General features: G+C 43.9%; 4 protein-coding genes across 4 annotated transcripts; all 4 read right to left on the reverse strand.

Moving 5' to 3' along the window:
- Positions 1–803: 803 nt before the first annotated feature.
- LOC120060598 (natriuretic peptides A-like) lies at positions 804–2,409 on the reverse strand. The gene is made up of 2 exons (XM_039009974.1): positions 2,274–2,409; positions 804–1,872 (listed from the first exon to the last, which is right to left on the reverse strand). Exons 1-2 carry the CDS (start codon positions 2,397–2,399, stop codon positions 1,546–1,548), a joined length of 453 nt encoding a protein of 150 aa, XP_038865902.1. The 5' UTR covers positions 2,400–2,409; the 3' UTR covers positions 804–1,545.
- Positions 2,410–5,652: 3,243 nt separating this feature from the next.
- On the reverse strand, positions 5,653–6,644 carry LOC120060599 (brain natriuretic peptide-like). Its single transcript, XM_039009975.1, has 3 exons — positions 6,467–6,644; positions 6,026–6,320; positions 5,653–5,843 (listed from the first exon to the last, which is right to left on the reverse strand). The coding sequence occupies exons 1-3, from the start codon at positions 6,584–6,586 to the stop codon at positions 5,827–5,829; spliced, it is 432 nt and encodes a 143-aa protein (XP_038865903.1). The 5' UTR covers positions 6,587–6,644; the 3' UTR covers positions 5,653–5,826.
- Positions 6,645–8,506: 1,862 nt separating this feature from the next.
- LOC120060600 (ventricular natriuretic peptide-like) lies at positions 8,507–10,204 on the reverse strand. Its single transcript, XM_039009976.1, has 3 exons — positions 10,038–10,204; positions 9,500–9,809; positions 8,507–8,939 (listed from the first exon to the last, which is right to left on the reverse strand). Exons 1-3 carry the CDS (start codon positions 10,146–10,148, stop codon positions 8,911–8,913), a joined length of 450 nt encoding a protein of 149 aa, XP_038865904.1. The 5' UTR covers positions 10,149–10,204; the 3' UTR covers positions 8,507–8,910.
- Positions 10,205–14,581: 4,377 nt separating this feature from the next.
- nppal (natriuretic peptide A-like) lies at positions 14,582–15,139 on the reverse strand. The gene is made up of 2 exons (XM_039010241.1): positions 15,050–15,139; positions 14,582–14,887 (listed from the first exon to the last, which is right to left on the reverse strand). Exons 1-2 carry the CDS (start codon positions 15,137–15,139, stop codon positions 14,582–14,584), a joined length of 396 nt encoding a protein of 131 aa, XP_038866169.1.
- Positions 15,140–26,023: the final 10,884 nt, after the last annotated feature.

Here is a 26,023-nt window from a genome sequence, read left to right on the forward strand (position 1 = left end):
GGTGCGTCTTGGTCAATTCAGCTCAGAAAATGCTGCCCAATGAGTGGGCTGGCGTCTTGTCTTGGGCAGAAATTCTGCTAACGTTACTTCGTACCACAATGTAACTCGCGACAAACTGAGCATTCATTTTCCAGAATCAATGTTCATTGATACTCTTGTTTTAGTAGCGTCTGCACTGCGCGCAATTTGAGTAGTTGATACATAAAAAGGGTATCGTGAGAAAGGTTAACTTACCCTCTATTATTCTTCTGTTTTCTTGCGTACAGACAATTGGAATATCTCGCAAAACCATAACTTCAAATGAATTCGATATATCGGCTAGCCATAATTTAGGGAGTTGTTCCGGAGGGGGCCCTCCTTAAATCGGAGAATGTAGCATGTTTGAAACACCTGAAATGGCTTTTTCCTGCAATCTAGAGCTATAATCATTATGCCTAATTCTATGTAAAAAAAAATCTGCATAAGGTTATCTATTAAGCATATCTCATTACCTGTTCAATTTATTTTAATTAATAATGATGGGCATTCTTTAGCACTTTTATGCCGTAGGAGTTTAGTACAACATCCACACTGGTATATAGTATCATATCCTAATAATTAAAGCAACTTTTGTATTTTCTAAAGTCTAGGAACTTTAGCAGGCATGCCAGCTAAGATAGTTAGACAAGCTACACTAACTTGATTGATAGCCTGAAATGGCTTGGTAGCTAGTTATGAGAATGGGAACGTATCTAGCTGGCAAGCTAAAGCCAACTTCATAACATTGACAGGTAGCTAGCATTATAGAGAAACAACAACAATTATTATTACGTTTTTATTCGTCAAGAAAGAATCAATTGGCTACATACATAGCTTGATCAAATTAATTTACAAAACATACCTCCGGCTAGTCTTGCACATCACCAACGCTGTGTGTCACTACACACACTCTCCTCCACTGACAATACTGTCTGCATGCATTAGAGGGGTGGGTACTCTTTGCCTGGTCCAGTCAATGTGCCTCTATGATTTCAATTGTTAAAGGTCAAATCATTTCTGGGTACCAATTAAGTACCTTACAGTAATTGTTTTAAATTAAAATGGTAGAAAAGAAACAAAAATAGCTTCTTAGCAAAGATACATTTCTCAAGCAAGAATTTTGTTGGGACTGTCTGGGAGTGGTCTGAGTGAGGAGGGGAAATCTGAAAATGTTATTGGCAGAGAGGTTCGGAACGCTCTCATTGGTATATTAACCAATTTACCGCATGTGGTGTTACCATGGAAGGCTAAAACTCCATCCCACCAAAACAGGCTGGAATTTCAGGCAGTCTTTTCAAACAGCTCTTACACTAAAGGGGCATTATCATCATTTTCAAAATTTCAGAGTATTATTCCAACCTCAGTGTGAAAATATATATATAAAGCCCTGGAAAATAAAATGTTTGACTGCACTGGGTCTGTAAGTTGTTTTAGTTGATTATAAGTTGACAACTTAAGGGGGATCTCATCTTTTCAAGTTAAAACACCTACATGTGTTTTTCTGTGTACTGTATATACATCAACTGACTAGCTACGTCTTTTAGGACTGCAGCCTAAACCGCTCGAGGTCCCGATGCGGTCCATCCTGGCTCCGAAGCACCCGGACACAGCTTTACTCCTGGTGGCCATGAGCAGGTCCTGCAGCCGGCTCCTTTGACTCTGGGCTCTGCTGTAGCTCTCGTCTGCAGCTAGCTCCCGGACCTCTGAGAGCCTCTGTGGGGCCTCTGGGGCCCTGTCCCACTCTGGGCTAGCCTTACTGTGTTCAAGCTCTGGGTTGGGGCCCTCGTAGTCCACTGCAGGGTCATCTGCTGTGGCCACTGCAGCCAAGGTCTCCTCGAATCGCTCCAGTAGATTCTGTTGAACAGGGAATTTATGTGGACATGTCATGATGTTTCATTACTTGATTTAGTTACAGTATCCTGGGCACTGTTAGAGCCATCTATCACAGTCAAACAAGTTCCTTAATCCATTGACATAAAGCCTGTAAAAATAAAAACTGTATTATTTAACTTCAAATACAAAAAAACATTCCAATTTAACTCTAGATATTGTACACAAAAGACAGTTTTGAAAAGCGCATATTAGGTCAGACATTTTCTTTCTGACTAGCTGTTATTATATCACAAAAGTTGCCAAACACCTCGGGGGCCACCATCCAACAACTGAATCCAACACAACTTTATTATAAATTCTCCCAGGGACAATAAATCAGTGTACCCTACCTACATCAACTGAGAGAACTAGTAACTACCTACCTTCAATTGGGCCAAGTCGCTATCAGGGTATGGTCTGCCCAACACATGGGCCGCCACCAGCGTCTGTTGACAAAGCAGGAGCAGAAGTCCCCATGAGACGGCAGTCCTCACCATGCTTGATTCCATTTAGGCTGTGGTTTGTTAGCGCTAAGGCAAGTTGTTAGCCAGGCATTCTCTTAAATAGACACAACACACACGCACACACACACACATACAGAGGAGACGGTCTGGTGTCAGTGGCTCATCATTTTGTGGATTGTCTGAAGTGCATTCCGACACCTCTGTCTGATAAGGCTGCTAGTAAAATGTAATTTTAAGTGGCGGCTGGGTGATGGGTGATATGTGTGTGTGTGTGTGGATACTCATGGTAGTTCTTTGGGGCCTGAGCTCAGACATGGCGTGCTTTGCCGGGAATGCATCCGCTACACAAATACTTGGAGTTGCTCTCTCTCCAAACTCTGACTATACCACAGTGGGTTAAAAGCATTTTCTGCTGCTCTATATATAGTAGGCAAAAAATGGTTTATGAATGGAACCTCTTTCCAGGTTAGAATAGTATACTGTTTTAGGCTTTAGTACATTTGTATTGCATCATACTGGCCGACTTGTCAAAAATAATGTACATTAAGACATAATGACAATGCGAACATGCACTATAAATAGGTACATGTTAGGTATAGTCTTAGAAATCCTGTAAGTACCATCTCATTGAGCGTTCAATAACCTTTAGCTATATGGTGTACAATCCACAACTTCAAATTAAACTGCGGAAACACTGACGATGGCTTAGTTTAGAATGGTTCAAGTATCCTTAAAAAAAGTTACATCTCTTCATTTGAGTGTGTGGACCCCCTTCATGGAGTTTTCCAATCATCTTGCATGGTCCAAAAGAGAGAGGCCATAATGACTTGATTCACCTTGAGTGGTGGCATTTGAGTCACTCATCAATACGCTACTTGTGAATAAGTCATGTTATGACAACGGTTTCCATTCCCTCCTATCAGTATTAACGTAAAGCATGTGAATTATCTGTTAAGGTGGCTGTTGTTGGACATTGGCTGATATATGGATGACAATTTTGGGTGCTCCGTTTTTAAAATTTATTTAACCTTTAGGCAAGTCAGTCAAGAACAAATTCTTATTTACAATGACGGCCTAGGAACAGTGGGTTAACTGCCTTGTTCAGGGGCAGAACGACAGATTTTTATCTTGTCAGCTCAGGGTTTCGATCTAGCATCCTTTCGGTTACTGGCCAAACACTCTAACCACTAGGCTGCCTGCCGCCCCATATAAGACTCCATATAAGAAGGCAAGACCTTATCTCATGTCCTATCCAAATCGATAACCCTCATGACTCATAAAGGGATTTGAATTTTTGGCATTACTGTGAAAATACGTCATTCGTTCCTAAAACGGAACGCTGCCTTATCACTGGGCAGCATACAGTAACTAAGCATGGGTCAGGTTATCAGTAATGATGACCCACACCACTTGGTACAATGTTGAGATGAAGTGTGCATTTCCGGAAGGTCTGAACTGGGCAGAGTCCAGGGATGGTCGACAGTGTGAATCATATAATAATTGAACCATATAAAACTATATGTCTAAAATCCACTATATATACAAAAGTACAGTACCAGTCAAATGTTTGGACACCTACTCATTCAAGGTTTTTATTTTATTTTTCTAAAATACCCCATTGAACACCTTTGAGGTGGATTGGACATCAAAACTAACTCTGGGTCTTCCTTTCCTGTGGCGGCCCTCATGAGAGCCAATTCCATCATAGAGCTTGATGGTTTTTGCGACTGCACTTTTAAATGTTTTATTTTACCCTTATTTTACCAGGTAAGTTGACTGAGAACACATTCTCATTTACAGCAACAACCTGGGGAATAGTTACTGGGGAGAGGAGGGGGGATGAATGAGCCAATTGGAAGAAACTTTCAAAGTTCTAGAAATTTTCTGCATTGACTGACCTTCAAGTCTTAAAGTAATGATGGACTGTTGTTTCTCTTTGCTTATTTGAGCTGTTCTTGCCATAATACGGACTTGGTCTTTTACCAAATAGGGCTATCTTCTGTATACCACCCCTACCTTGTCCACAACTCAACTGATTGGCTTAAATGCATTAAGAAGGAAAGAAATTCCACAAATTAACTTTTAGCAAGGCACACCTGTTAATTGAAATGCATTCCAGGTGACTACCTCATGAAGCTGGTTGAGAGAATGCCAAGAATGTGCAAAGCTGTCATCAAGGCAAAGGGTGGCTACTATTTTGATTTAACACTTTTTTTGGTTACTACGTGATTCTATATGTGTTATTTCAAAGTTTTGATGTCTTCACTATTATTCTACAATGTAGAAAATAGTAAAAATAAAGAAAACTTTGAATGGGCATGTGTCCAATTTTTTGACTGCTACTGTATGTGGACACCCCTTCAAATTAGTGGAGTTGGCTATTTCAGCCACACCCGTTGCTGACAGGTGTATAATATTGAGCACACAGCCATGCAATCTCCATAGACAAACATTGGCAGTAGAATGGCATTACTGAAGAGCTCAGTGACTTTCAACGTGGCACCGTCATAGGATTCAACCTTTCCAACAAGTCTGTTCGTAACCTTTCTGCCCTACCAGAGCTGCCCTGGTCAACTGTAAGTGCTGTTATTGTGAAGTGGAAACGTCTAGGAGAAACAACGGCTCAGCCACGAAGTGGTAGGCTCCACAAGCTTACAGAATGGGACTGCTGAGTGCTGAAGCACGTATCGTTTAAAAATGGTCTGTCCTCGTTAGCATCACTCAATACCGAGTTCCAAACTGCCTCTGGAAGCAACGTCAGCACATGATTTTGGAATAAGATGTTCAATGAGCAGGTGTCCACAAACTTTTAGTCATGTAGTGTACGTCTGGACTGTTTCGCAGAATGGTAGCCTATTCTGAACATTCTCTCTCCGTAGTGCTGAAATAACAGTAGTCTGCTTTGTGCCGAAGACGGCCTTGAAGCAAACCTTTAGCTTTGAGGTTTATTCCTTGTGATTTTACTTTGCGCCAAGTAGTTTTTCTTTCCTTCTCTTGTAATTAATTGTTCTGTGAGGGTTTGTTGTTTTGTGAGGGTCACTCTGTAGACTAAGGGTCTGTTGTGAGTTAGTATGCTATGGTTATGTCATCCCAATTGATACATGCACCTGACTCAATTTGGCGTATGATAGATCTATGAACGCGACCCCAAGGTTTAGGCAAATTTCACATCTCATTATTTTCCTCATTGAATATTCAGCCTAAGCTTATAATGACTAAGGCATTCTGTAATTTGCAATAATTTCTTTTTCTTAATGGATGGTATGAAAGTAACCAGTCAAAGCAGTGTTTTATGCGCAGTTGTAAACATTTATTGTGCACCATGACACCATCTTACATAAGTTCAAATAAATATATTGGCAATAAACAAAGTTCAATAAATATAATAAAATAAATAGGTAGCCTATAGCCTATAAATAAGAATACCATTTGGTAAGTAATGACGTTGCTGTTCCAGGTTATGTGTAAGACTTCATCTTGTCTTTGCATCTGAAAATAGAGAAAACAAGATATTAACCAACATAAGTTTGTTTCTCAACATTAGAACTCTCACAATGGATATCAGACAACTTATACACACTGTTTAGAGTGAACTACTTGGACACTATTTGGTTAAGAGAATGTATCTGATGGATAGTAGCCTATACCATCTCCACCTGAACTAAACTCACTGTATTTGCCAACCGTGGTGCATCCAAGAGAGCTCATTGAGCCGATTCGGTCCATCCTTTTCCCGAAGCAGCCCGAGTATCTCTTTGATCTAGAGTCGTTTCGGACAGTTTTCAGGTCCCGAGCTGACAGGAACTCTCTTATGGCGGCTTTGTCCAGTCTTGTTTGTGGTTGCTCTCTCTCATCCTCTGCAACCATTGCCATGTCTTCAGGAGTGACATCGTCCAACTTTTCTGTGGAGACTCGATCCACCTCACTCCGCTCAGGAAAGGACGTTTGAAGTCGATGGAGAAGTACCTGCAATGTCAAAAACAAGTTTGAACAAACAGTTTTAACGATATCCTTGGGCTTCAACGTCTAGAGATTGTAAACTACTTCATATGTCTGGAACAAGACCTCCCTCAAAGGCAAATATGAGGCTGTATAGCCTAAAAGGGACTCACGTTTAAGACCTCCATGTCATCATTGGTCAGTAACCCGTTGTAGACAGGATACGTGCTGCTCAGCGGCAGATTTAAGAACAGGAGAACAAGGCCAAAAAGAGGACTGTTGGAGAGCTGCATTATTCTCTTTCTTCTTCAGCGAAGGTGAAGTGGTGTGTGAAGCTTATTTTCCTTGCAATTCAATTGTCGTTGTTTCTACACACCTACGCCAGGGTATTTTATATCTAGTCTGACACGCACAGTTATGCAAAGAATTGGTGTTGCATGCCGACACCTGATTGTGATAACACTAGCTGTCGGAAATGACTCCTTTTAAAGCATTGTCTTTCTAGATAATGGGGCATACCCATGACCTAGTCAGTTCAATCCTTTGTTTGGAAACATACGTTCATAAATTGGCTTGCATATTGTAAGAGATTTTTCACATTGGGTAGCCTACTGAAAGTCACAGGCTAAGCCTTGCCAACAGTGGGCCGCTGTCTAGCATTGAGGACAGACCTCGCGCCTTGTTTAATGTTAGGCTTCTAAAAGGGCCGATATATTAATTATGAAGTAATTATCAAGTTCTCACTAAACCACGTCCCACTGGGCACAAACTGGTTGAGTCAATTTAATTTGTCAATGTATCGTGACAATGTCAGATTTGAAACGTAATCCACTATTAGAAACAAAAACAATAGGCTGGGCAACACCTACTGGAGAATTGATCTATCTTCACCTACTCTTTGGTCTCCCATCTACGGTTTTAACCAAGCCCAGCCCGCTTAGCTAGGACATTTATCACTGACTATTACCAATGTGCTATCTTGAGAATGATTGTTGAGAGACATCCTCTTAAAAATGAAATAGAGTCACTGTTGCTTTCAAAGTCATTCCAAAGGGTAGGCTTATTAACAGAGCAAATGAAACGTGACCAAAATGTATCAATCATCAATGATACTATTTAGGCCTAATATAGCATTTGCAAAGTCATCAACATCAATTGTTTGAATTCAACACAGAATTAAACTAAAATAGACAGTACAATAGGCATAGGATTTCAAGCTCTGGTTGATTTAAAATGTAATGATGTTTAGTGATATTGAATTGTGTTTGGTTGTCGATGCAACCACATATCACCATTTGAAGGAGAAGTATCTTCTGTTTGGAAAGTTCCATCTGTGCCACTAGTTAGTCTGGCTTTAATTCCAGTTAGACTACAAATTAATAAATGATATGATGGATTCACATCACCATCTCAACCTGTGTGTGTCTGTCTGTCTGTCTGTCTGTGTGTCTGTGTGTCTGTCTGTGTGTCTGTCTGTGTGTCTGTCTGTGTGTCTGTCTGTCTGTCTGTCTGTCTGTCTGTCTGTCTGTCTGTCTGTCTGTCTCTCTGTCTGTCTGTCTGTCTGTCTGTCTGTCTGTCTGTCTGTCTGTCTGTCTGTCTGTCTGTCTGTCTGTCTGTCTGTCTGTCTGTCTGTCTGTCTCTCTCTCTGTGTGTGTGTGTGTCTAAGGTGGGGTGTGTGCTGGGCCCTGGGGTAATGCTCTCTCTACAGACCCGCCATATAGATTTTAATGTTGCCAGTTTTAAGTTTTTTTAATTGTGCTATATCGATGTGAAATATAGGCTACTGCATCTGCCACATTGTTGTTCCTGAACTTACATTGACTTTTGTAGAGTGTCAATAACTTTCTTTTTTACAATAAACAATGGGAGTCTTTCCAATGTTCTGGTCCAATGACAATAGTTGAGCTTATGATGGGAACAAATTCGTTAACTGTGTCATATTACTTGTCTACAAGAATGCTAAATATTGTTGATAATTCGTTTTCTTATAATAATCCTCAGATTATTTGGACCTAATGTGCTGGCATTGCAGAGCTGGTTTAGTCCATAAACTATTTGAATTGAAGTAGTTCATTGTCACTATGACTTGAATTTCTCTCATTGTCTTTCTCTCTGTGCAACGACTAGCCTAATGTGACAACTGGTAGGCTATAATGTCTTGAATTCATAATAAATATATGTTGATGACAAGAAAACAAAGTGTTCTATTCTTATAGTTTATTATAAATAATACCGTCTCCCAACATCATCAAACATATACATTGATTTTATACACACAAGTGAACAAAACTGTACAGGCGTCCAACGTAACAAATGCGTTATATCGGCTATTTCTGGAGTGCAATTAGCAATCATATATTCCTTTTTCGTAGTAGAAATCAAATATGCATATGTCTAATTCTCACTGACCAAGTCTAGAAACAAGCCAACACTGAAATTAAGAGATTTCATTTTGTATGTTTTAATATCAAAATGATTTAATACATGTTAGTTTATCAAATAAATATATTATTTGAAAGGAAAAAAATGAATTCTCCATAATGGAAAGGAGATTTCCACAGAGGTCAGACATGACGCAGTTTCGTGATGTCCATGAATGGGTAGCCTACATTGTTCTTCAGTTCCCAAATATTCTCTTCTTGTTACCTGCAAATACAAATGAAAAGAATATAATGATCACTGCTTAATTCATTTTTAGTGGTTATATCATTAGCTAAACATCACCAAGCATACGTTCAAGTCATATAGCCTTAAATTGGATCAATCAATAATGAATACAGCCCTTTCTTGAGTACAATAATATAAAGGACTTAATATTGATGCGTGTGTGATCTTGTAACAACCTTTATATTCTATATTACAATAGGTAGAGCTATGCGTAAAATCTATTCTGCGTGCGTAAAACCGATACATTTTATGCATACATTTTAGCAGCAAATTAGGCCCTATGTACTTTTTCCACACAAAGGCTGTGTTTAGACAGCCAGCCCAATTCTGATCTTTTTTTAACTAATTGGCCTTTTGGGTTGAATCAGATCAGTGCTGAAAAAGATCTGATGTGAAAAGGTCTGATGTTATTGGTCAAAATACCAATTACTGGAAACAAGATTAGGGCTGACTGTCTAAATTGTAGCCTACTACATTCTTGAGCAGATTTGTATTTTTTTTAAGGCATTCCACTCAAGTTATTGCCGTAAAAGATGTACCAGTCTTGACGTTATTGCACCCCAGTCCGCTCCACGAGCCGATTCTCTCAATCCGATTACCGAAACAGCTGTTGAACGATTTGGCCGTTTTTGTCAAACCGATGAGATCTTTCAGGCGTGACACCACAGGGCTTTCAGGGGCAATTCTGTTGGGTGCGTTCATGATCATTCTCTCTTCCTGCCCCCGGATCGCCGTGGGCGAGTTCTCAATGTCCTCCATCTCAGCTGTGTCCACATCCTCAGACTCAGATGGATAAGCGTAATTTTCCTCGTTAACGGTGAACTTGTCCTCGAGCCGCTGGATCAGGTCCTATAAGTGAACAAATGGCATGTATTAATGTCACACGGTCATAACACATTACTTTGAAAGGTGATTTTAATAGAATTTATAGATGCTATAGAATATATGCGCTATGTCACTTAGTTAACTGTTGTTATAAGTCTACAGAAATTAAACAATTCTAAGAACTCAAATGTACTTGATTTTCTATTTAATGTTTCTGAGCTGGTTCTTACTGTATGTAGTAGGGTGTCTTACCTTCAGATTTTCCAACTCTTGAACATTCCGACTGGCGTATGGAGTTCCACAGCTCACACTGAGTGTCGTTATTAATACGATATATCCAAGGAAAATATGCAATTTCGCCATTCCAATAACGATCCCCCCGCTGTCTTTTTGAGGTGTCTCAGATGTCCCCTTCAGTGTTTTAATGACGGGATGACCAGGTCGCCTTTTTATATAGAGCACCGTGCTTTGGACAGTAGGCCTACTTATGAAGGACTGCATGTTATGACAGATTTCAGCTTGACATTCCGTTGCCTTGACAGTAAGTGATAAGGGAGCCTGGTTGTGTGCGGCGCCCGGACCGACTTCCTTTTAAGATAAGATTTAGTTTGGACCATTATTTGGACTGGAGATGCTTATGCGCTCTAGAATCAATCGTAGCCTAAGTATTCGGTGTTGTGTTTTTGGGGGTGAGAGGAGGAAGAGGATGAGGGACAATGAAGAAGAGTAGGTGGAGGATGGTGAGAAGGAGGTTGCAATAGGCTTCTCATCGCTATATGGTATCGCTTGTTGAGTTTAAAGCTCTGATCGAGGAAATGTTGTTGACCATTGTGATTGTTTTCTATGTATTGTGCTCTTTGTATGTACACAATGATTTTTAAGCCTTGAGACAATTGAGACATGGATTGTGTATGTGTGCCATTCAGAGGGTGAATGGGCAAGACAAAAGTTTGAAGTGTCTTTGAACGGGGTATGTGGTAGTAGGTACCAGGCGCACTTGTTTGTTTCGAGAACTGCAACGCTACTGGGCTTTTCATTCTCAGCAGTTTTCTGTGTGTATCAAGGACATCCAGCCAACTTGACACAACAGTGGGAAGCATTGGAGTCAACATTGGCCAGCATCCCTCTGGAACGCTTTCGACACCTTGTAGAGTCCATGCCTCTACGAATTGAGGCTGTTCTGAAGGCAAAAGGACAGGTGCAACTCAATATTAGGAAGGTATTCTTAATGTTTTGTAATGTACACTGTGTGCATATCTGGCACCAATAGTGGAATGATAGTGTTTTACAGTTTTACTTACCTGACAGTGTTGTGATTGGCGGCATCTGTTGTCAAACTAGGAAAGCGGTTCTGACTTTGTGGCTGTGTTATCTAGTGGAAATCGTTCTGTCATTTCCTGATTTCTAAAATTCTACACTGTTCTATTTAAATTTATGTGAGATTACAAGCACTGAATAATCTAGGGCAGGTATTCCCAAACTGGGGTACACGTACCCCCAGGGGTACGCGCAATGCCGTCGGGGGTACACCAAAGAAAAATGTGATTCACATAGAAAATAAAAATAAAAACATTTTTTTTTTAAATACAGTCCGTTTATATTTTCCATATACATTTGGGTGAGGTTTTTTTCTCGCCCGAGTAGCCTCGTTTCACTGCCAAAAATACAATTAAACCGTCTAGTGTTCAGCGAAATAACAACACAATGTCAAATGCAGGTAGTCTAGTCAAATAATTAACATCCAATCACATTACTCTCTCATGGGATTTCCACTAACGGTCCGTATGTTGCCAAACGTAGTTGCTGCTCATTCCGTTTGCTCGAGAATGGATAAATGGTTAAAAAAGTAAGGCCCGCGTACATAGAGACACATACCAGCAGTACCACACCTGCACCTGTTGACGACACAAGTTGTTCTGCTTCCACGAGCACATCCAATGCTAGCATCACTAATTCTACATTTGTTGTTAGCCCAGCTTGCATGGACACAGACAGTTGTGAATCTGATGCAGCCGAAGAGCTACTGCCTCCTTACCCGGGAAAGCACCGAACGACAGACAGGGACGTTGGACCAAAGAGGCGCAAATATGATGAGAACTACATTAATTTGGGGTTCACTTACACTACTGTTCAAAAGTTTGGGGTCACTTAGAAATGTCCTTGTTTTTGAAAGAAAAGCACATTTTTTGTCCATTAAAATAACATCAAATTGATCAGAAATACAGTGTAGACATTGTTAATGTTGTAAATAACTATTGTAGCTGGAAACGGCAGATTTTTAATGGAATATCTACATAGGCTTACAGGGGCCCATTATCAGCAACCATCACTCCTGCGTTCCAATGGCACGTTGTGTTAGCTAATCCAAGTTTATCATTTTAAAAGGCTAATTGATCATTAGAAAACCCTTTTTCAATTATGTTAGCACATCTGAAAACTGTTGTTCTGTTTAAGGAAGCAATAAAACTGGCCTTCTTTAGACAAGTTGGAGTATCTGGATCATCAGCATTTGTGGGTTCGAATACAGGCTCAAAATAGCCAGAAATAAATAACTTTCTTCTGAAACTCATCAGTCTATTCTTGTTCTGAGAAATGAAGGCTATTCCACGAGAGAAATTGCCAAGAAACTGAAGATCTCGTACAACGCTGTGTACTACTCCCTTCACAGAACAGAGCAAACTGGCTCTAGCCAGAATATAAAGAGGAGTGGGAGGCCCCAGTGCACAACTGAGCAAGAGGACAAGTACATTAGAGTGTCTAGTTCTAGAAACAAATGCCTCACAAGTCCTCAACTGGCAGCTTCATTAAATAGTACCCACAAAACACCAGTCTCAACGTCAACAGTGAAGAGGCGACTCCGGGATGCTGGCCTTCTAGGCAGAGTTGCAAAGAAAAAGCCATATCTCAGACTGGCCAATAAAAAGAAAAGATTAAGATTGGCAAAAGAACACAGACATTGGACAGAGGAACTCTGCCTAGAATGCCAGCATCCCGGTGTCGCAATTACGCAGGTACTTTCCCGAAACAGATGACACAAACTGGATTTGTTATCCCTTTCATTCCCTGCCTCCAGTCCACTTACCGATATCTGAACAAGCGATTCTAATCAAAGTTGCAACAAGCAGTTCTGTGGAAATTGGATTTAATCAAAAGCCACTGCCAGAATTCTCATAGTATCCTGCCTTGGTAAATTGTGCATATAGTGTGTGTGTGTGTGTGTGTGTGTGTGTGTGTGTGTGTGTGTGTGTGTGTGTGTGTGTGTGTGTGTGTGTGTGTGTGTGTGTGTGTGTGTGTGGCAGGCCAACAATGATGGGATTTTTTTTTTGAGAGTGTGCTGACCCTGGTGCTAGAGGGGGTACACAGCTGGAGGTTGAATGTTTGAAGGGGTACAGGACTATAAAAAGTTTGGGAACCACTGATGTAGGGAATTATTGTACCATCAAACTCATATATTTTCACCAACAAAAATATAGTTTTTATAGTTGTTTGAAGCTGATGGACCAAAACAAAAGTTACTTTCAGGTTTTGGTTCACCAGCTTCAAACAACTTAAAACAGTTGTAAAAACTATATTTTTGTTTTATTGAAAATATTTGAATGGTACAATGAAACCCTACACGATTCTGTGCTTCTTTTCTCACATAAACTGAAATTAAGTGAACACTTCTGCAAGCAGGAAATTAGCGATTTCCACTAGATAACACAGCTACAAAGTCAGAACCGCTTTCCCAGTTTGACAACAGATGTGGCTCTCGCGGGAGAAATCAACGGTCAAATATCACAGCCAATCGCAACACTGGCAGGTAAGTGATACTGTGAAACGCTGTCATTCCACTATTAGCGCCAGATATATTATGGACATTTTCTGAAATTACAATAGACATTTTCACAAAAATCCTGTGTAACACCTTTAAATAAAAATTATATATGTTGGGAGTTATGATGAGGATGTTGGCTATAAAATGTATTTATTATTGCTAATAAGGTCATATTAGGTGTTCTGGTGTGGTGGAAACTCTGTACTAGTTCTATATGACTATTAAGGTAGACGCATGCACGTGGATGGTCAAGGGCGGCTATACCCCCCCAATATCCCACTGTGTTATGTGGCTTTCTACCTCGCATAGCCTAATGTTTAGTAACTCACTCAGTATGATCAAAATCAACCATTAGGGATGTTATTCGAGAGATAAGCCTTTGAGAATTTATTATCAGAAACATACACTCTCCTCACTGAAGTAAGTGAAGTGTCGAAGTCTCGGTATGCCAGACAAAGATTCTAAAAATAAGAAAGAAACTTATTTTGCAAAATATTTAATTCACCGTGCAATCTACTGTCTCTTAGTATACATGCTTTTTTTCTCAAGAAAATAAATAGACCTAGATAAATACATAGCCTACAACAATAATATATTATATCAAGAGCCAAATGTTTGATGTTCATTTGAAAATTAAAATTCGTCTGTACAGTTCTAAAATGAGAACAATTCATTATGCCAAATGCAAACCACATATTTAAATAAATCTCATCACAAACGCCATTGTAAACTCTGTCAATACTTTCTGAGTTGTCGAATAGTTCAAGTAAGGGTATTTTCTTGGGCTCTGATCAGCAGCCAGTAAAACCTGTAGAAACAACACAAAACATGGAGCCGGTCTTGAGAAACAATATTGCATGTATTCATTTGATGGTTCAAACAAGTGAAATGTCAATATCAATTCAACAACAACATAGCCTACAATTTAAATGGAGAATCCACCGGTTGGATTGACGTAGTGGATAACCGTACCTGTCCTTTAGCATCCAAGCCCGCTGAATGACCCAATTCTCTCTAGCCTGACGCCGAAGCAGCTTCTCAGTCCACCCTTCTTGAACCGGCTCCAAGGGTGCTTGGAGGTCTTCAGAATGTCATTGAGAAGACGCGCAATTGCATTCTCCTTTCCCGCCAGCGCGGAATTCCTTGCGTCGTCGGAGTACCAAGGACGCACCACTCCCGCCGTGAAGGCTGCCTTCTCTGTATTCAACTCTTTCCCATCCACCTCCCTCTCCTCCGACACGTAATATGGTACATTTCTTTCCTCCTCCAGAAGCCGTATCACGCTCTAATTGAGAGAAAACATGGAACCATTAGTCGCAATGTCACTTATTAAAGCCACTTTAAACAGTCTTCCATCAACTACAATAAAAATATCTATGGGAATTGGTGGAATAAGAACTGCAAAAATGTAATGATCGAAAGTTTTGCGCATGATGCACCAGTTTACCTGCAGGTTGGACAAGGGTTTGGCTCCTATCAAGTTCAGAAGTACAAGCGCGGATAAACAGCCAAATGTGATATTTGAAATCATTTTCATGTGTAGTTCGTCTTCTCCCCTTTGCTCTGTAGGTAGACCAAATCGTTCCCCTTGCCTGTTCTCCTTTGGCAACAAGACGTCACCAGGTGCGCATTTATATCTGTGGCGTTTCGTTACGGAGGCCCAAGAAAACATTAACCGTGGTCCGTGACTAATCTGGAGAGGTGCGACAATGCCGTGGGGGTGTAGTTCATTTAACTGGAAGCTTTACCTCAATTGACATAATAGGCTTAAAACTGTATCGCTAAGAGGGCTCTACCCAATTACCCATATCTCCAAAGGTGGCTATACTTCAAGCTAAACGTTTCAGGTGGACAGGTCTCTGAGGTTCATTTGAGATGATGCTGTTTTGTGATGCTGTCACAAGGAGGGACAGACGGACATGCAGGTAGGCAGGCAGGCAGACAGGCAGGCAGGCAGGCAGGCAGACAGGCAGACAGACAGGCAGGCAGGCAGACAGACAGGCAGGCAGACAGGCAGGCAGACAGACAGGCAGGCAGGCAGGCATGCAGACAGACAGACAGACAGGCAGGCAGGCAGGCAGACAGACAGACAGACAGACAGACAGACAGACAGACAGACAGACAGACAGACAGGCAGGCAGGCAGACAGACAGACAGACAGGCAGGCAGGCAGACAGGCAGACAGACAGACAGACAGACAGACAGACAGGCAGACAGGCAGGCAGACAATATGAAGTCCCCGTGCAGTGAAGTGGAGCAAACAAAGAATAAATGATAAACTCAAGATAAACTTGTTGATAGTATTATATGACCTTGAATAAAAAGTTTATCTTCCCATATTATTCAATTCATTTCAAGTGAAGTGGATGTCTGAGGAAACATTCATTACATATGAATGTTTGACAACTTATCAGTGTCTTTTTTCAGTCTCTTTTTACCTTTAATAGAAAAGAAAAGTGATATCCAAGACCTGCTCAGAGACAATAGATTTGCGTATATAATATTTTCCTATTCGGCATTGAGAATTCCCAAAACTCTATTACAATTATTTTGATAAGTTTAGTCATGTCACGCCATGGCCTTAGTATTCTTTGTTTTCTTTAATATTTTAGTTAGGTCAGGGTGTGACATGGGGAATGTATGTGTTGTTTGTAGTGTCTAGGGTGGTTGTAAGGTTTAGGGGGTTTATTAGAGTAGTTGGGTTTATGTTTAGTATAGTAGTCTAGCTGTGTCTATGGTTGAGTGTATGTTTCTAGGTATGTCTATGGTTGCCTGAGTGGCTCTCAATCAGAGACAGATGTCTTTCATTTGTCTCTGATTGGGAGCCATATTTTAGGCAGCCATAGGCATCATGCATTTGTGGGTAATTGTCTATGTCGATGTTCTATGTTGCATGTATGCACTAGTTCATGCTTAGCTTCACGGTCGTCAGTTTTGTTATTTTGTTAGTTTGTAAAGTGGTTTCGTTTTGTGTTTGTTCTCTTCTAAATAAAATATGTTCTTTTCACGCGCTGCGCCTTGGTCCTCACTCTCTACCTTTGACAATCGTGACAGAATTACCCACCAATCTACGACCAAGCGGCGTGTCAAGCGGCAACAGGATCCACCTACACAGGATTCATGGACATGGGAGGAGATACTGGATGGAAAGGGGCCTTGGGCACAACCGGGAGAATATCGCCTCCCTCGTGAAGAGCTGGAGGCAGCTAAAGCCGAGAGGAGGCGATATGAGGAGGCAGCACGGAAGCAAGGCTGGAAGCCCGTGAGTACAACCCAAAAATTTCTTGGGGGGGGCCTTAAAGGGAGTGTGGCGAAGTCAGGTAGGAGACCTGCGCCTACTCCCTGTACTTACCGTGGAGAGCGAGAGTACGGGCAGACACCGTGTTACGCAGTAGAGCGCATGGTGTCTCCTGTACGCGTGCATAGCCCGGTTCGGTACATTCCAGCTCCACATATCGGCCGGGCTAGATTGAGCGTTGAGCCGGATGTCATGAAGCCGGTCCAACGTATCTGGTCACCAGTGCGTCTCCTCGGGCCGGCGTACATGGCACCAGCCTTACGCATGGTGTCCCCGGTTCGCCTACATAGCCCGGTGCGGGTTATTCCACCTCCCCGCACTGGTCGGGCGACGGGGAGCATACAACCAGGTAAGGTTGGGCAGGCTCAGTGCTCAAGGGAGCCAGTACGCATGCACGGTCCGGTATTTCCGGCGCCACCTCCCCGCCCCGACCCAGTACCACCAGTGCCTCCTCCACGCACTAGCCCTATGGTGCGTGTCTCCAGCCCTTTGCCACCGGTGCCTAAACCACGCACCAAGCCTCCTGTGTGTCCCCAGAGTCCTGTGCGTCCTGTTGCTGCTCCCCGCACTAGCCCTGAGATGCGTGTCCCCAGTCCGGTACCACCAGTTCCGGCACCACGCACTAGGCCTAATGTGCGCTCCCAGGGTCCAGTATGCCCTGTTCCTTCTCCCCGCACTAGCCTGAAGGTGCGTGTCCTTAGCCCGGTGCCTCCAGTTCCGGCACCACGCACCAGGCCTACAGTGCGCCTCAGCCGGCCAGAGTCTGCCGTCTGCACAGCGGTGCCTGAACTGCCCGTCTGCCAAGCGCCATCTGAGCCATCAGTCTACCCAGCGCCATCTAAGCCATCAGTCTACCCAGCGCCATCTGAGCCATCCGTCTACCCAGCGCCATCTGAGCCATCCGTCTGCCCCGAGCCGTCAGAGCCGCCCGTCTGTCCCGAGCCGTCAGAGCCGTTCGTCAGTCAGGAGCCGCTAGAGCCATTCGTCAGACAGGATCTGCCAGAGCCGCCAACCAGACAGGATCAGCCAGAGCCGCCAACCAGACAGGATCAGCCAGAGCCGCCAAACCAGACAGGATCAGCCAGATCCGTCAGCCAGCCATGAGCAGCCAGATCCGTCTGCCAGCCATGAGCAGCCAGATCCGTCTGCCAGCCATGAGCAGCCAGATCCGTCAGCCAGCCATGAGCAGCCAGATCCGTCAGCCAGCCATGAGCAGCCAGATCCGTCAGCCAGCCATGAGCAGCCAGATCCGTCAGCCAGCCATGAGCAGCCAGATCCGTCAGCCAGCCATGAGCAGCCAGATCCGTCAGCCAGCCATGAGCAGCCAGATCCGTCAGCCAGCCATGAGCAGCCAGATCCGTCAGTCAGCCATGAGCAGCCAGATCCGTCAGCCAGCCATGAGCAGCCAGATCCGTCAGCCAGCCATGAGCAGCCAGATCCGTCAGTCAGCCATGAGCAGCCAGATCCGTCAGTCAGCCATGAGCAGCCAGATCCGTCAGTCAGCCATGAGCAGCCAGATCCGTCAGCCAGCCATGAGCAGCCAGATCCGTCAGCCAACCATGAGCCGTCCAGCCAGGATCCGCCAGAGCCGTCCAGCCAGGATCCGCCAGAGCCGTCATCCAGCCAGGATCCGTCCCTCAGTCCGGAGCTGCCGTCCCTCAGTCCGGAGCTGCCCCTTAGTCCGGTGCTGCCCCTTAGTCCGGTGCTGCCCCTTAGTCCGGTGTTGCCCCTTAGTCCAGTGGGGTTAATGTGGAGGGTGGCCATTTGGAGGAGGCTACGGAGGCGGGTAGTGACTGTGGTGGGGTGGGGACCACGACCAGTGCCGGAGCCGCCGCCGTGGACGGACGCCCACCCAGACCCTCCCCTAGACTTTGTGCTGGTGCGCCCGGAGTTCGCACCTTAAGGGGGGGGTTATGTCACGCCCTGGCCTTAGTATTCTTTGTTTTCTTTAATATTTTAGTTAGGTCAGGGTGTGACATGGGGAATGTATGTGTTGTTTGTAGTGTCTAGGGTGGTTGTAAGGTTTAGGGGGTTTATTAGAGTAGTTGGGTTTATGTTTAGTATAGTAGTCTAGCTGTGTCTATGGTTGAGTGTATGTTTCTAGGTATGTCTATGGTTGCCTGAGTGGCTCTCAATCAGAGACAGATGTCTTTCATTTGTCTCTGATTGGGAGCCATATTTTAGGCAGCCATAGGCATCATGCATTTGTGGGTAATTGTCTATGTCGATGTTCTATGTTGCATGTATGCACTAGTTCATGCTTAGCTTCACGGTCGTCAGTTTTGTTATTTTGTTAGTTTGTAAAGTGGTTTCGTTTTGTGTTTGTTCTCTTCTAAATAAAAGAAGATGTTCTTTTCACGCGCTGCGCCTTGGTCCTCACTCTCTACCTTTGACGATCGTGACAAGTCATCTCATCCACAGGATTGAATGGTTTACATCCTTGCACAAGTTGTTCTGACATACTTGTAATGAAGCATATCGATTGACACTAGTTACTGCTGGCTTGTTGTATCTATCTAACTCACTCTGGATCCCTGTCAATGAAGATGCAGTGATGATATCCTGCTCTTTCCTCTTATTTTTGTATTCTCTACTCTACTCTTCTTACCTCTTCGTTCCCTCTCCTCTCCTCCTCACACCTGTACTCATTATAACCATAAATAGATACTCAGTAACAGTTTATGTTTCTCTCCCTCTCTTTGTCACAAACATTCTTCTATTTATCCAACCAGTATCAATCAAGAAGTCATAAAAACATGTTTTGTTTCCTGTGGAGAAGTCTACATAAAATACTGTACCTTGAAACTAAGAACATGTATTGAGATCGCCAGATGGCTCTCATATAGAGTACCACAGTATGAGTCATAATACCTGTATTAAAAAAAAGACTGTTCTCCTCTCTACCCAACTTCCCCTCACAGTCTCTTCAGTTTCCCTTAAGTCCCGTTAGTTTGGCTGCTCAGCCTACCTAAATTATCCCTCACCCATCATAGCCCTGCCATTCCCAACCAATCAGAGTGCTTGGAAATGTGCCTCTGGACACTGCACCCGCCCACTCAGGTCAGAGTGCTATTGTCGTCCGAAGGGAGAAGATGCATGTTTCTGAGGAGTTTTTATTTGTATTTATTCTATTTTTTTTATTTCACCTTTATTTAACCAGGTAGGCCAGTTGAGAACAAGTTCTCATGTACAACTGCGACCTGGCCAAGATAAAGCAAAGCAGTGCGACAAAAACAACACAGAGTTACACATGGGATAAACAATCGTACAGTCAAATACACAATAGAAAAATATGCATAAAGTGTGTGCAAATGAAGTAAGGAGGTAAGGCAATAAATAGGCCAATAGCGGCGAAGTAATTACAATTTACTGGAGTGATATATGTGCAGATGAGGATGTGCAAGTAGAAATACTGGTGTGCAAAAGAGCAGAAAAACAAATATGGAGAGGTAGTTAGTTGGTTAGTTGGATGGGCTATTTACAGATGGCCTGTGTACAGCTGCAGCGATCGGTAAGCTGCTCTGACAGCTGACGCTTAAAGTTAGTGAGGGAGATATAAATCTCCAACTTCAGTGATTTTTGCAATTCGTTCCAGTCACTGGCAGCAGAGAACTGGAAGGAAAGGCGGCCAAAGTGGGTGTTAGCTTTGGGGATAACCAGTGAAATATACCTGCTGGAGCGTGTGTTGATATGGTGACCAGTGAGCTGAGATAAGGTGTAACAGTATAGCTTCCGTCCCTCTCCTTACCCCAACCTGGGCTCGAACCAGGGACCCTCTGCACACATCGACAACAGCCACCCTCGAAGCATTGTTACCCATCTCGCCACAAAAGCCACAGCCCTTGCAGAGCAAGGGGAACAACTACTTCAAGGTCTCAGAGTGAGTGACGTCACCAATTGAAACACTATTAGCGCGCACCCTGCTAACTAGCTAGCCATTTCACATCGGTTACACTCACCCCCCTTTTCCGCAGCAACCAGTGATCCGGGTCAAGGCACCAATGTAACAGTATAGCTTCCGTTCCTCTCCTCGCCCCAACCTGGGATCGAACCAGGGACCCTCTGCACACATCGACAACAGCCACCCTCGAAGCATCGTTACCCATCGTGCCACAAAAGCCACAGCCCTTGCAGAGCAAGGGGAACAACTACTTCAAGGTCTCAGAGCGAGTGACGTCACCGATTGAAACGCTATTAGCGCGCACCCCGCTAACTAGCTAGCCATTTTACATCAGTTACAAAGGCATGGCTTTACCTAACAAAGACTTATAGATGACCTGGAGCCAGTGGGTTTGGCGATGAATATGTAGCAAGGACCAGCCAACAAGAGCATACTGGTTGCAGTGGTGGGTAATATATGGGGCTTTGGTGACAAAACGGATGGCACTGTGATAGACTGCATCCAATTTGCTGAGTAGAGTTTTGGAGGCTATTTTGTAAATGACATCGCCGAAGTCAAGGATCGGTAGGATAGTCAGTTTTACGAGGGTATGTTTGGCAGCATGAGTGAAGTAGGCTTTGTTGCGAAATAGGAAGCCGATTCTAGATTTAACTTTGGATTGGAGATGCTTAATGTGAGTCTGGAAGGAGAGTTTACAGAATCACCCGCAGCAAGAGCGACATCATTGATATATACAGAGAAAAGAGTCGGCCCGAGAATTGAACCCTGTGGCACCCCCATAGAGACTGCCAGAGGTCCGGACAACAGGCCTTCCGATTTGACACACTGAACTCTATCTGAGAAGTAGTTAGTGAACCAGGCGAGGCAGTCATTAGAGAAACCAAGGCTCCAGATTTTGCAGCTCTTTCAGAACACCAGCTGTCTGGATTTGGGTGAAGGAGAAGTGGGGTGGGTGGGGGGGGAGCTGTTGGCCAGGGTTTAGGGTAGCCAGGTGGAAAGCATGGCCAGCCATAGAGAAATGCTTATTGAAATTCTCAATTATCGTGGATTTGTCAGTGGTGACAGTGTTTCCTAGTCTCAGTGCAGTGGGCAGCTGGGAGGAGGTACTCTTATTCTCCATGGACTTCACTGTGTCCCAAAACTTTTTGGAATTAGTGCTGCAGGATGCAAATTTCTGCTTGAAAAAGCTAGCCTTTGCTTTCCTAACTGACTGTGTGTATTGGTTCCTGACTTCCCTGAAAAGTTGCATATCGCGGGGACTATTCGAAGCTAGTGTAGTTCGCCACAGTGTGTTTTTGTGCTGGTCAAGGACAGTCAAGTCTGGAGTGAACCAAGGGATGTATCTGTTCTTAGTTCTACATTTTTTGAAAGGGACATGCTTATTTAAGATGGTGAGGAAGGCACTTTTAAAGAACAACCAGGAATCCTCTACTGACAGGATGAGGTCAATATCCTTCCAGGATACCCGGGCCAGGTCAATTAGAAAGGCCTGTTCGCAGAAGTGTTTTAGGGAGCGTTTGACAGTGATGAGGGGTGGTCGTTTGACTGCGGACCCATAACGGATGGAGGCAATGAGGCAGTGATCGCTGAGATCCTGGTTGAAAACAGCAGAGGTGTAGAGGCCAAGTTGGTCAGGATGATATCTATGAGTGTGCCCATGTTTACGGATTTGGGGTTGTACCTGGTAGGTTCCTTGATAATTTGTGTGAGATTAAGGGCATCTAGCTTAGATTGTTGGACGGCCGGGGTGTTAAGCATATCCAAATTTAGGTCACCTAGCAGTATGAACTCTGACGATAGATGGGGGGCAATCAATTCACATATGGTGTCCAGGGCACGGCTAGGAGCTGAGGGGGGTCGAGAACAAGCGGCAACAGTGAGGGACTTATTTCTGGAGAGATGGATCTTTAAAAGTAAAAGCTCGAAGTGTTTGGACATAGACCTGGATAGTATATCTCTACAGTAGATTGCAATTCCGCCCCCTTTAGCAGTTCTGTCTTGACGGAAAATGTTGTAATTGGGGATGGAAATTTCAGAGTTTTTGGTGGCCATCCTAAGCCAGGATTCAGACACGGCAAGCACATCAGGGTTGGCGGAGTGTGCTAAAGCAGTGAATAAAGCACACTTAGGGAGGAGGCTTCTGATGTTAACATGCATGAACCCAAGGCTTTTACGGTTACAGAAGTCAACAAATGAGAGCACCTGGGGACACACAGGTCCTGGGTTAACCTCTACATCACCCGAGGAACAGAAGAGGAGTAGGATGAGGGTACGGCTAAAGGCTATAAGAACTGGTCATCTAGTGCGTTGGGAACAGAGAATTAAAGGAGCAGATTTCTGGGTATGGTAGGATAGATTCAGGGCATGGTGTACAGACAAGGGTAAGGTAGGGTGAGAGTACTATGGGGGTAAACCTAGGCATTGAGTGACGATGAGAGAGGTTGTATCTCTGGAGGCGCCAGTTAAGCTGGGTGCGGTCTCCGCATGTTTGGGGGGTGGGAAACAGGAGCTATCTGAGGCATGTTGAGCAGGACTAGGGGCTCTGCAGTAAAATAAAACAATGAGAGCTGCCCTAAACAACAGTATACAAGGCATATTGACATTAGAGAAACGCATAAGCAATCACAGGTGTTGATTGGGAGAGCTAAGTCAACAACTGGTGAGATAACAACAGGTAAAGTGCTAGGACAACAACAACGGGTATATGGCGATGAATGGGCAGAGAGGGTCAGTTAGCTACACACAGGGCCTGAGTTTGAGGCTGGGGCAGACAGATTAACAAAATGAAGTACCGTGTTAATGGACAGTCAAGCAGGCATCGGCTGTGTAGCAGAGTGATCATAGGGTCCAATGAGCAGCAATAGATGAAACAGGGAACCGTTTGGTAGTCGATTACTACGTTGAGCGAGCGGGAGACACGGCGTTCAGGGAGCTAGCAGGCCGGAGCTAGCAGATGGATCATCACCAAAGATGAGAGCACACCGGCCGAGTTATGACAGCAGACCAACAGACCAGTTGTGATGGATCTCGGGGCTCCATGTCGACAAAGGGTCCAGGCCAATTGGCAAGAGAAGTGTTGTAGTTGGTGTACTTTGTTTGCTAGCCGGGAGATGGGCCTAGCTCGAGGCTAACTGGTGCATGCTTCTGGACAATGGCGTTAGCCACAATAGCCACTTGGTAGCAATTAGCTAGCTGCGAAGATCCGGTGTAATGGTTCAGAGCTTGCGGCAGGAATCCGGTGATGTAGTGGAAAAAAGCAGTCCGATATGCTCAGGGCTGGTATCACGCTGTGCAGACTGGCAGGTATTATCCGGGCTATCCAGGCTAAAGCGGCAGGAGTCCGAGCTAAGGGTGAAGACCGCTGGCAGAGGCTAACAATGACTAAATAGCTAGTAGCTAATTAGCTGGATAGCTGCTGATGGAGGTTCCAGTTATAAGGTAAAAAAAAAAAATTGCTGATCCGTACCACATTGGGTGAGGCGGGTTGGAGAAAGGTATATTTAATTTCGAAAGTGGAAAAAAGGGGATTGAGACAAAAAAAAACGAAAAAGACAATATTTACATGGGACGAAAACAAACACGTCTTACTGCTGCACCATCTTGGATTGTGGACCCCCACATTCTGAAATTTAATTTGTGTCCACCCAGTTTTATCATTGGAATGTGATACAAAATTAGGAAACGGTTTTCTTTAGGATCATTCGGACGCCTCTGAGCAGGCGGGTAGGCTGTTTGGAGTGTTTATCCGACTGGATAAAACATTTATAATAATAATAATAATTATGCCCCCCCCCCCCCACTTCTAAAACCAAAGTTGCGCCTCTGGTCAATGTGTAATAATAGGTCATTATCACTAATTACTCAAAGTTACTTTGGTACATTTCAGCTATATGTTCGATTGCAGTGGTTCCCAAACTTTTTTTTCAACCTCCAGCTGCGTACCCCCTCTAGCAACAGGGTCAGCGCACTCTCAAATGTTGTTTTTTGCCATCCTTGTAAGCCTGCCACACACACACTTTACGATAAATTTATTAAACATAAGAATGAGTGTTAGTTTGTGTCACAAACCGGCTCGCGGGAAGTGACAAAGAGCTCTTATAGGACCAGGGCACAAATAATAATATAATAATAATTAATAATTTTGCTCTTTATTTAGCCATCTTACATATAAAATTGTGAATAACTGTCACGCCCTGGCCTTAGTATTCTTTGTTTTCTTTATTATTTTAGTTAGGTCAGGGTGTGACATGGGGAATGTATGTGTTTTTTGTAGTGTCGAGGGTGGTTGTAAGGTTTAGGGGGTTTATTAGAGTAGTTGGGTTTATGTTTAGTATAGAAATCTAGCTGTGTCTATGGTTGTGTGTAGTTGTCTAGGAAAGTCTATGGTTGCCTGAATGGGTTCTCAATTAGAGACAGCTGGTTACTGTTGTCTCTGATTGGGAACCATATTTAAGGCGGCCATAGGCTTTAGCTGTTTGTGGGTCATTGTATTATGTCTAGTCTATGTCGAACGTAAGTAGTTTGTGTGTGCACTTGCGTTTGTAGTTTCACGGTCGTTTGTTGTTTTTGTTAGTTTGAATAAGTGTTGCGTGTTCCATCTTCGTATAAATAAAAAGAAGATGTATTCATATCATGCTGCGCCTTGGTCCTCTCACTCATATCAAGACGATCGTGACAGAATGACCCACCAAACCCGGATCAAGCAGCATGACAAGCGGCAACAGGATCAAGGCATCAAGGATTCATGGACATGGGAGGAGATATTAGATGGAAAGGGACCTTGGGCACAGCCGGGAGAATATCGCCTCCCTCGTGAAGAGCTGGAGGCAGCGAAAGCCGAGAGGAGGCGATATGAGGAGGCAGCACGGAGGCAAGGCTGGAGGCCCGCGAGTACTACCCAAAAATTTCTTGGGGGGGGGCTAAGAGGTAGTGGGCCGAGGGCAGGTAGGAGACCTGCGCCCACTTCCCAGGCTAACCGTGGAGAGCGGGAGTACGGGCGGACACCGTGTTACGCAATAGAGCGCACGGTGTCTCCTGTACGTGTTCATAGCCCGGTGCGGGTTATTCCACCTCCCCGCACTGGTAGGGCTAGATTGGGCATTGAGCCAGGTGCCATGATGCCAGCTCAACGCGTCTGGTCTCCAGTGCGTCTCCTCGGGCCGGTATACATGGCACCAGCCTTACGCATGGTGTCCCCGGTTCGCCTACATAGCCCGGTGCGG

Source organism: Salvelinus namaycush, chromosome 16, assembly GCF_016432855.1.
Source record: "Salvelinus namaycush isolate Seneca chromosome 16, SaNama_1.0, whole genome shotgun sequence".
NCBI lineage: Eukaryota > Metazoa > Chordata > Actinopteri > Salmoniformes > Salmonidae > Salvelinus > Salvelinus namaycush.

Excerpts from the sequence above, each read along its gene's own strand:
- LOC120060598 (XM_039009974.1), bottom strand. The coding sequence starts at position 2,399 with ATGGAATCAAGCATGGTGAGGACTGCCGTCTCATGGGGACTTCTGCTC. Across the intron at positions 1,873-2,273 it reads GCGACTTGGCCCAATTGAAG|AATCTACTGGAGCGATTCGA; the intron begins GTAGGTAGTTAC and ends CCTGTTCAACAG.
- LOC120060599 (XM_039009975.1), bottom strand. The coding sequence starts at position 6,586 with ATGCAGCTCTCCAACAGTCCTCTTTTTGGCCTTGTTCTCCTGTTCTTA. Across the intron at positions 6,321-6,466 it reads ATGACATGGAGGTCTTAAAC|GTACTTCTCCATCGACTTCA; the intron begins GTGAGTCCCTTT and ends TTGACATTGCAG.
- LOC120060600 (XM_039009976.1), bottom strand. The coding sequence starts at position 10,148 with ATGGCGAAATTGCATATTTTCCTTGGATATATCGTATTAATAACGACA. Across the intron at positions 9,810-10,037 it reads AAGAGTTGGAAAATCTGAAG|GACCTGATCCAGCGGCTCGA; the intron begins GTAAGACACCCT and ends GTTCACTTATAG. Across the intron at positions 8,940-9,499 it reads GTGCAATAACGTCAAGACTG|GTAACAAGAAGAGAATATTT; the intron begins GTACATCTTTTA and ends TTGTATTTGCAG.
- nppal (XM_039010241.1), bottom strand. The coding sequence starts at position 15,139 with ATGAAAATGATTTCAAATATCACATTTGGCTGTTTATCCGCGCTTGTA. Across the intron at positions 14,888-15,049 it reads AACCCTTGTCCAACCTGCAG|AGCGTGATACGGCTTCTGGA; the intron begins GTAAACTGGTGC and ends TCTCTCAATTAG.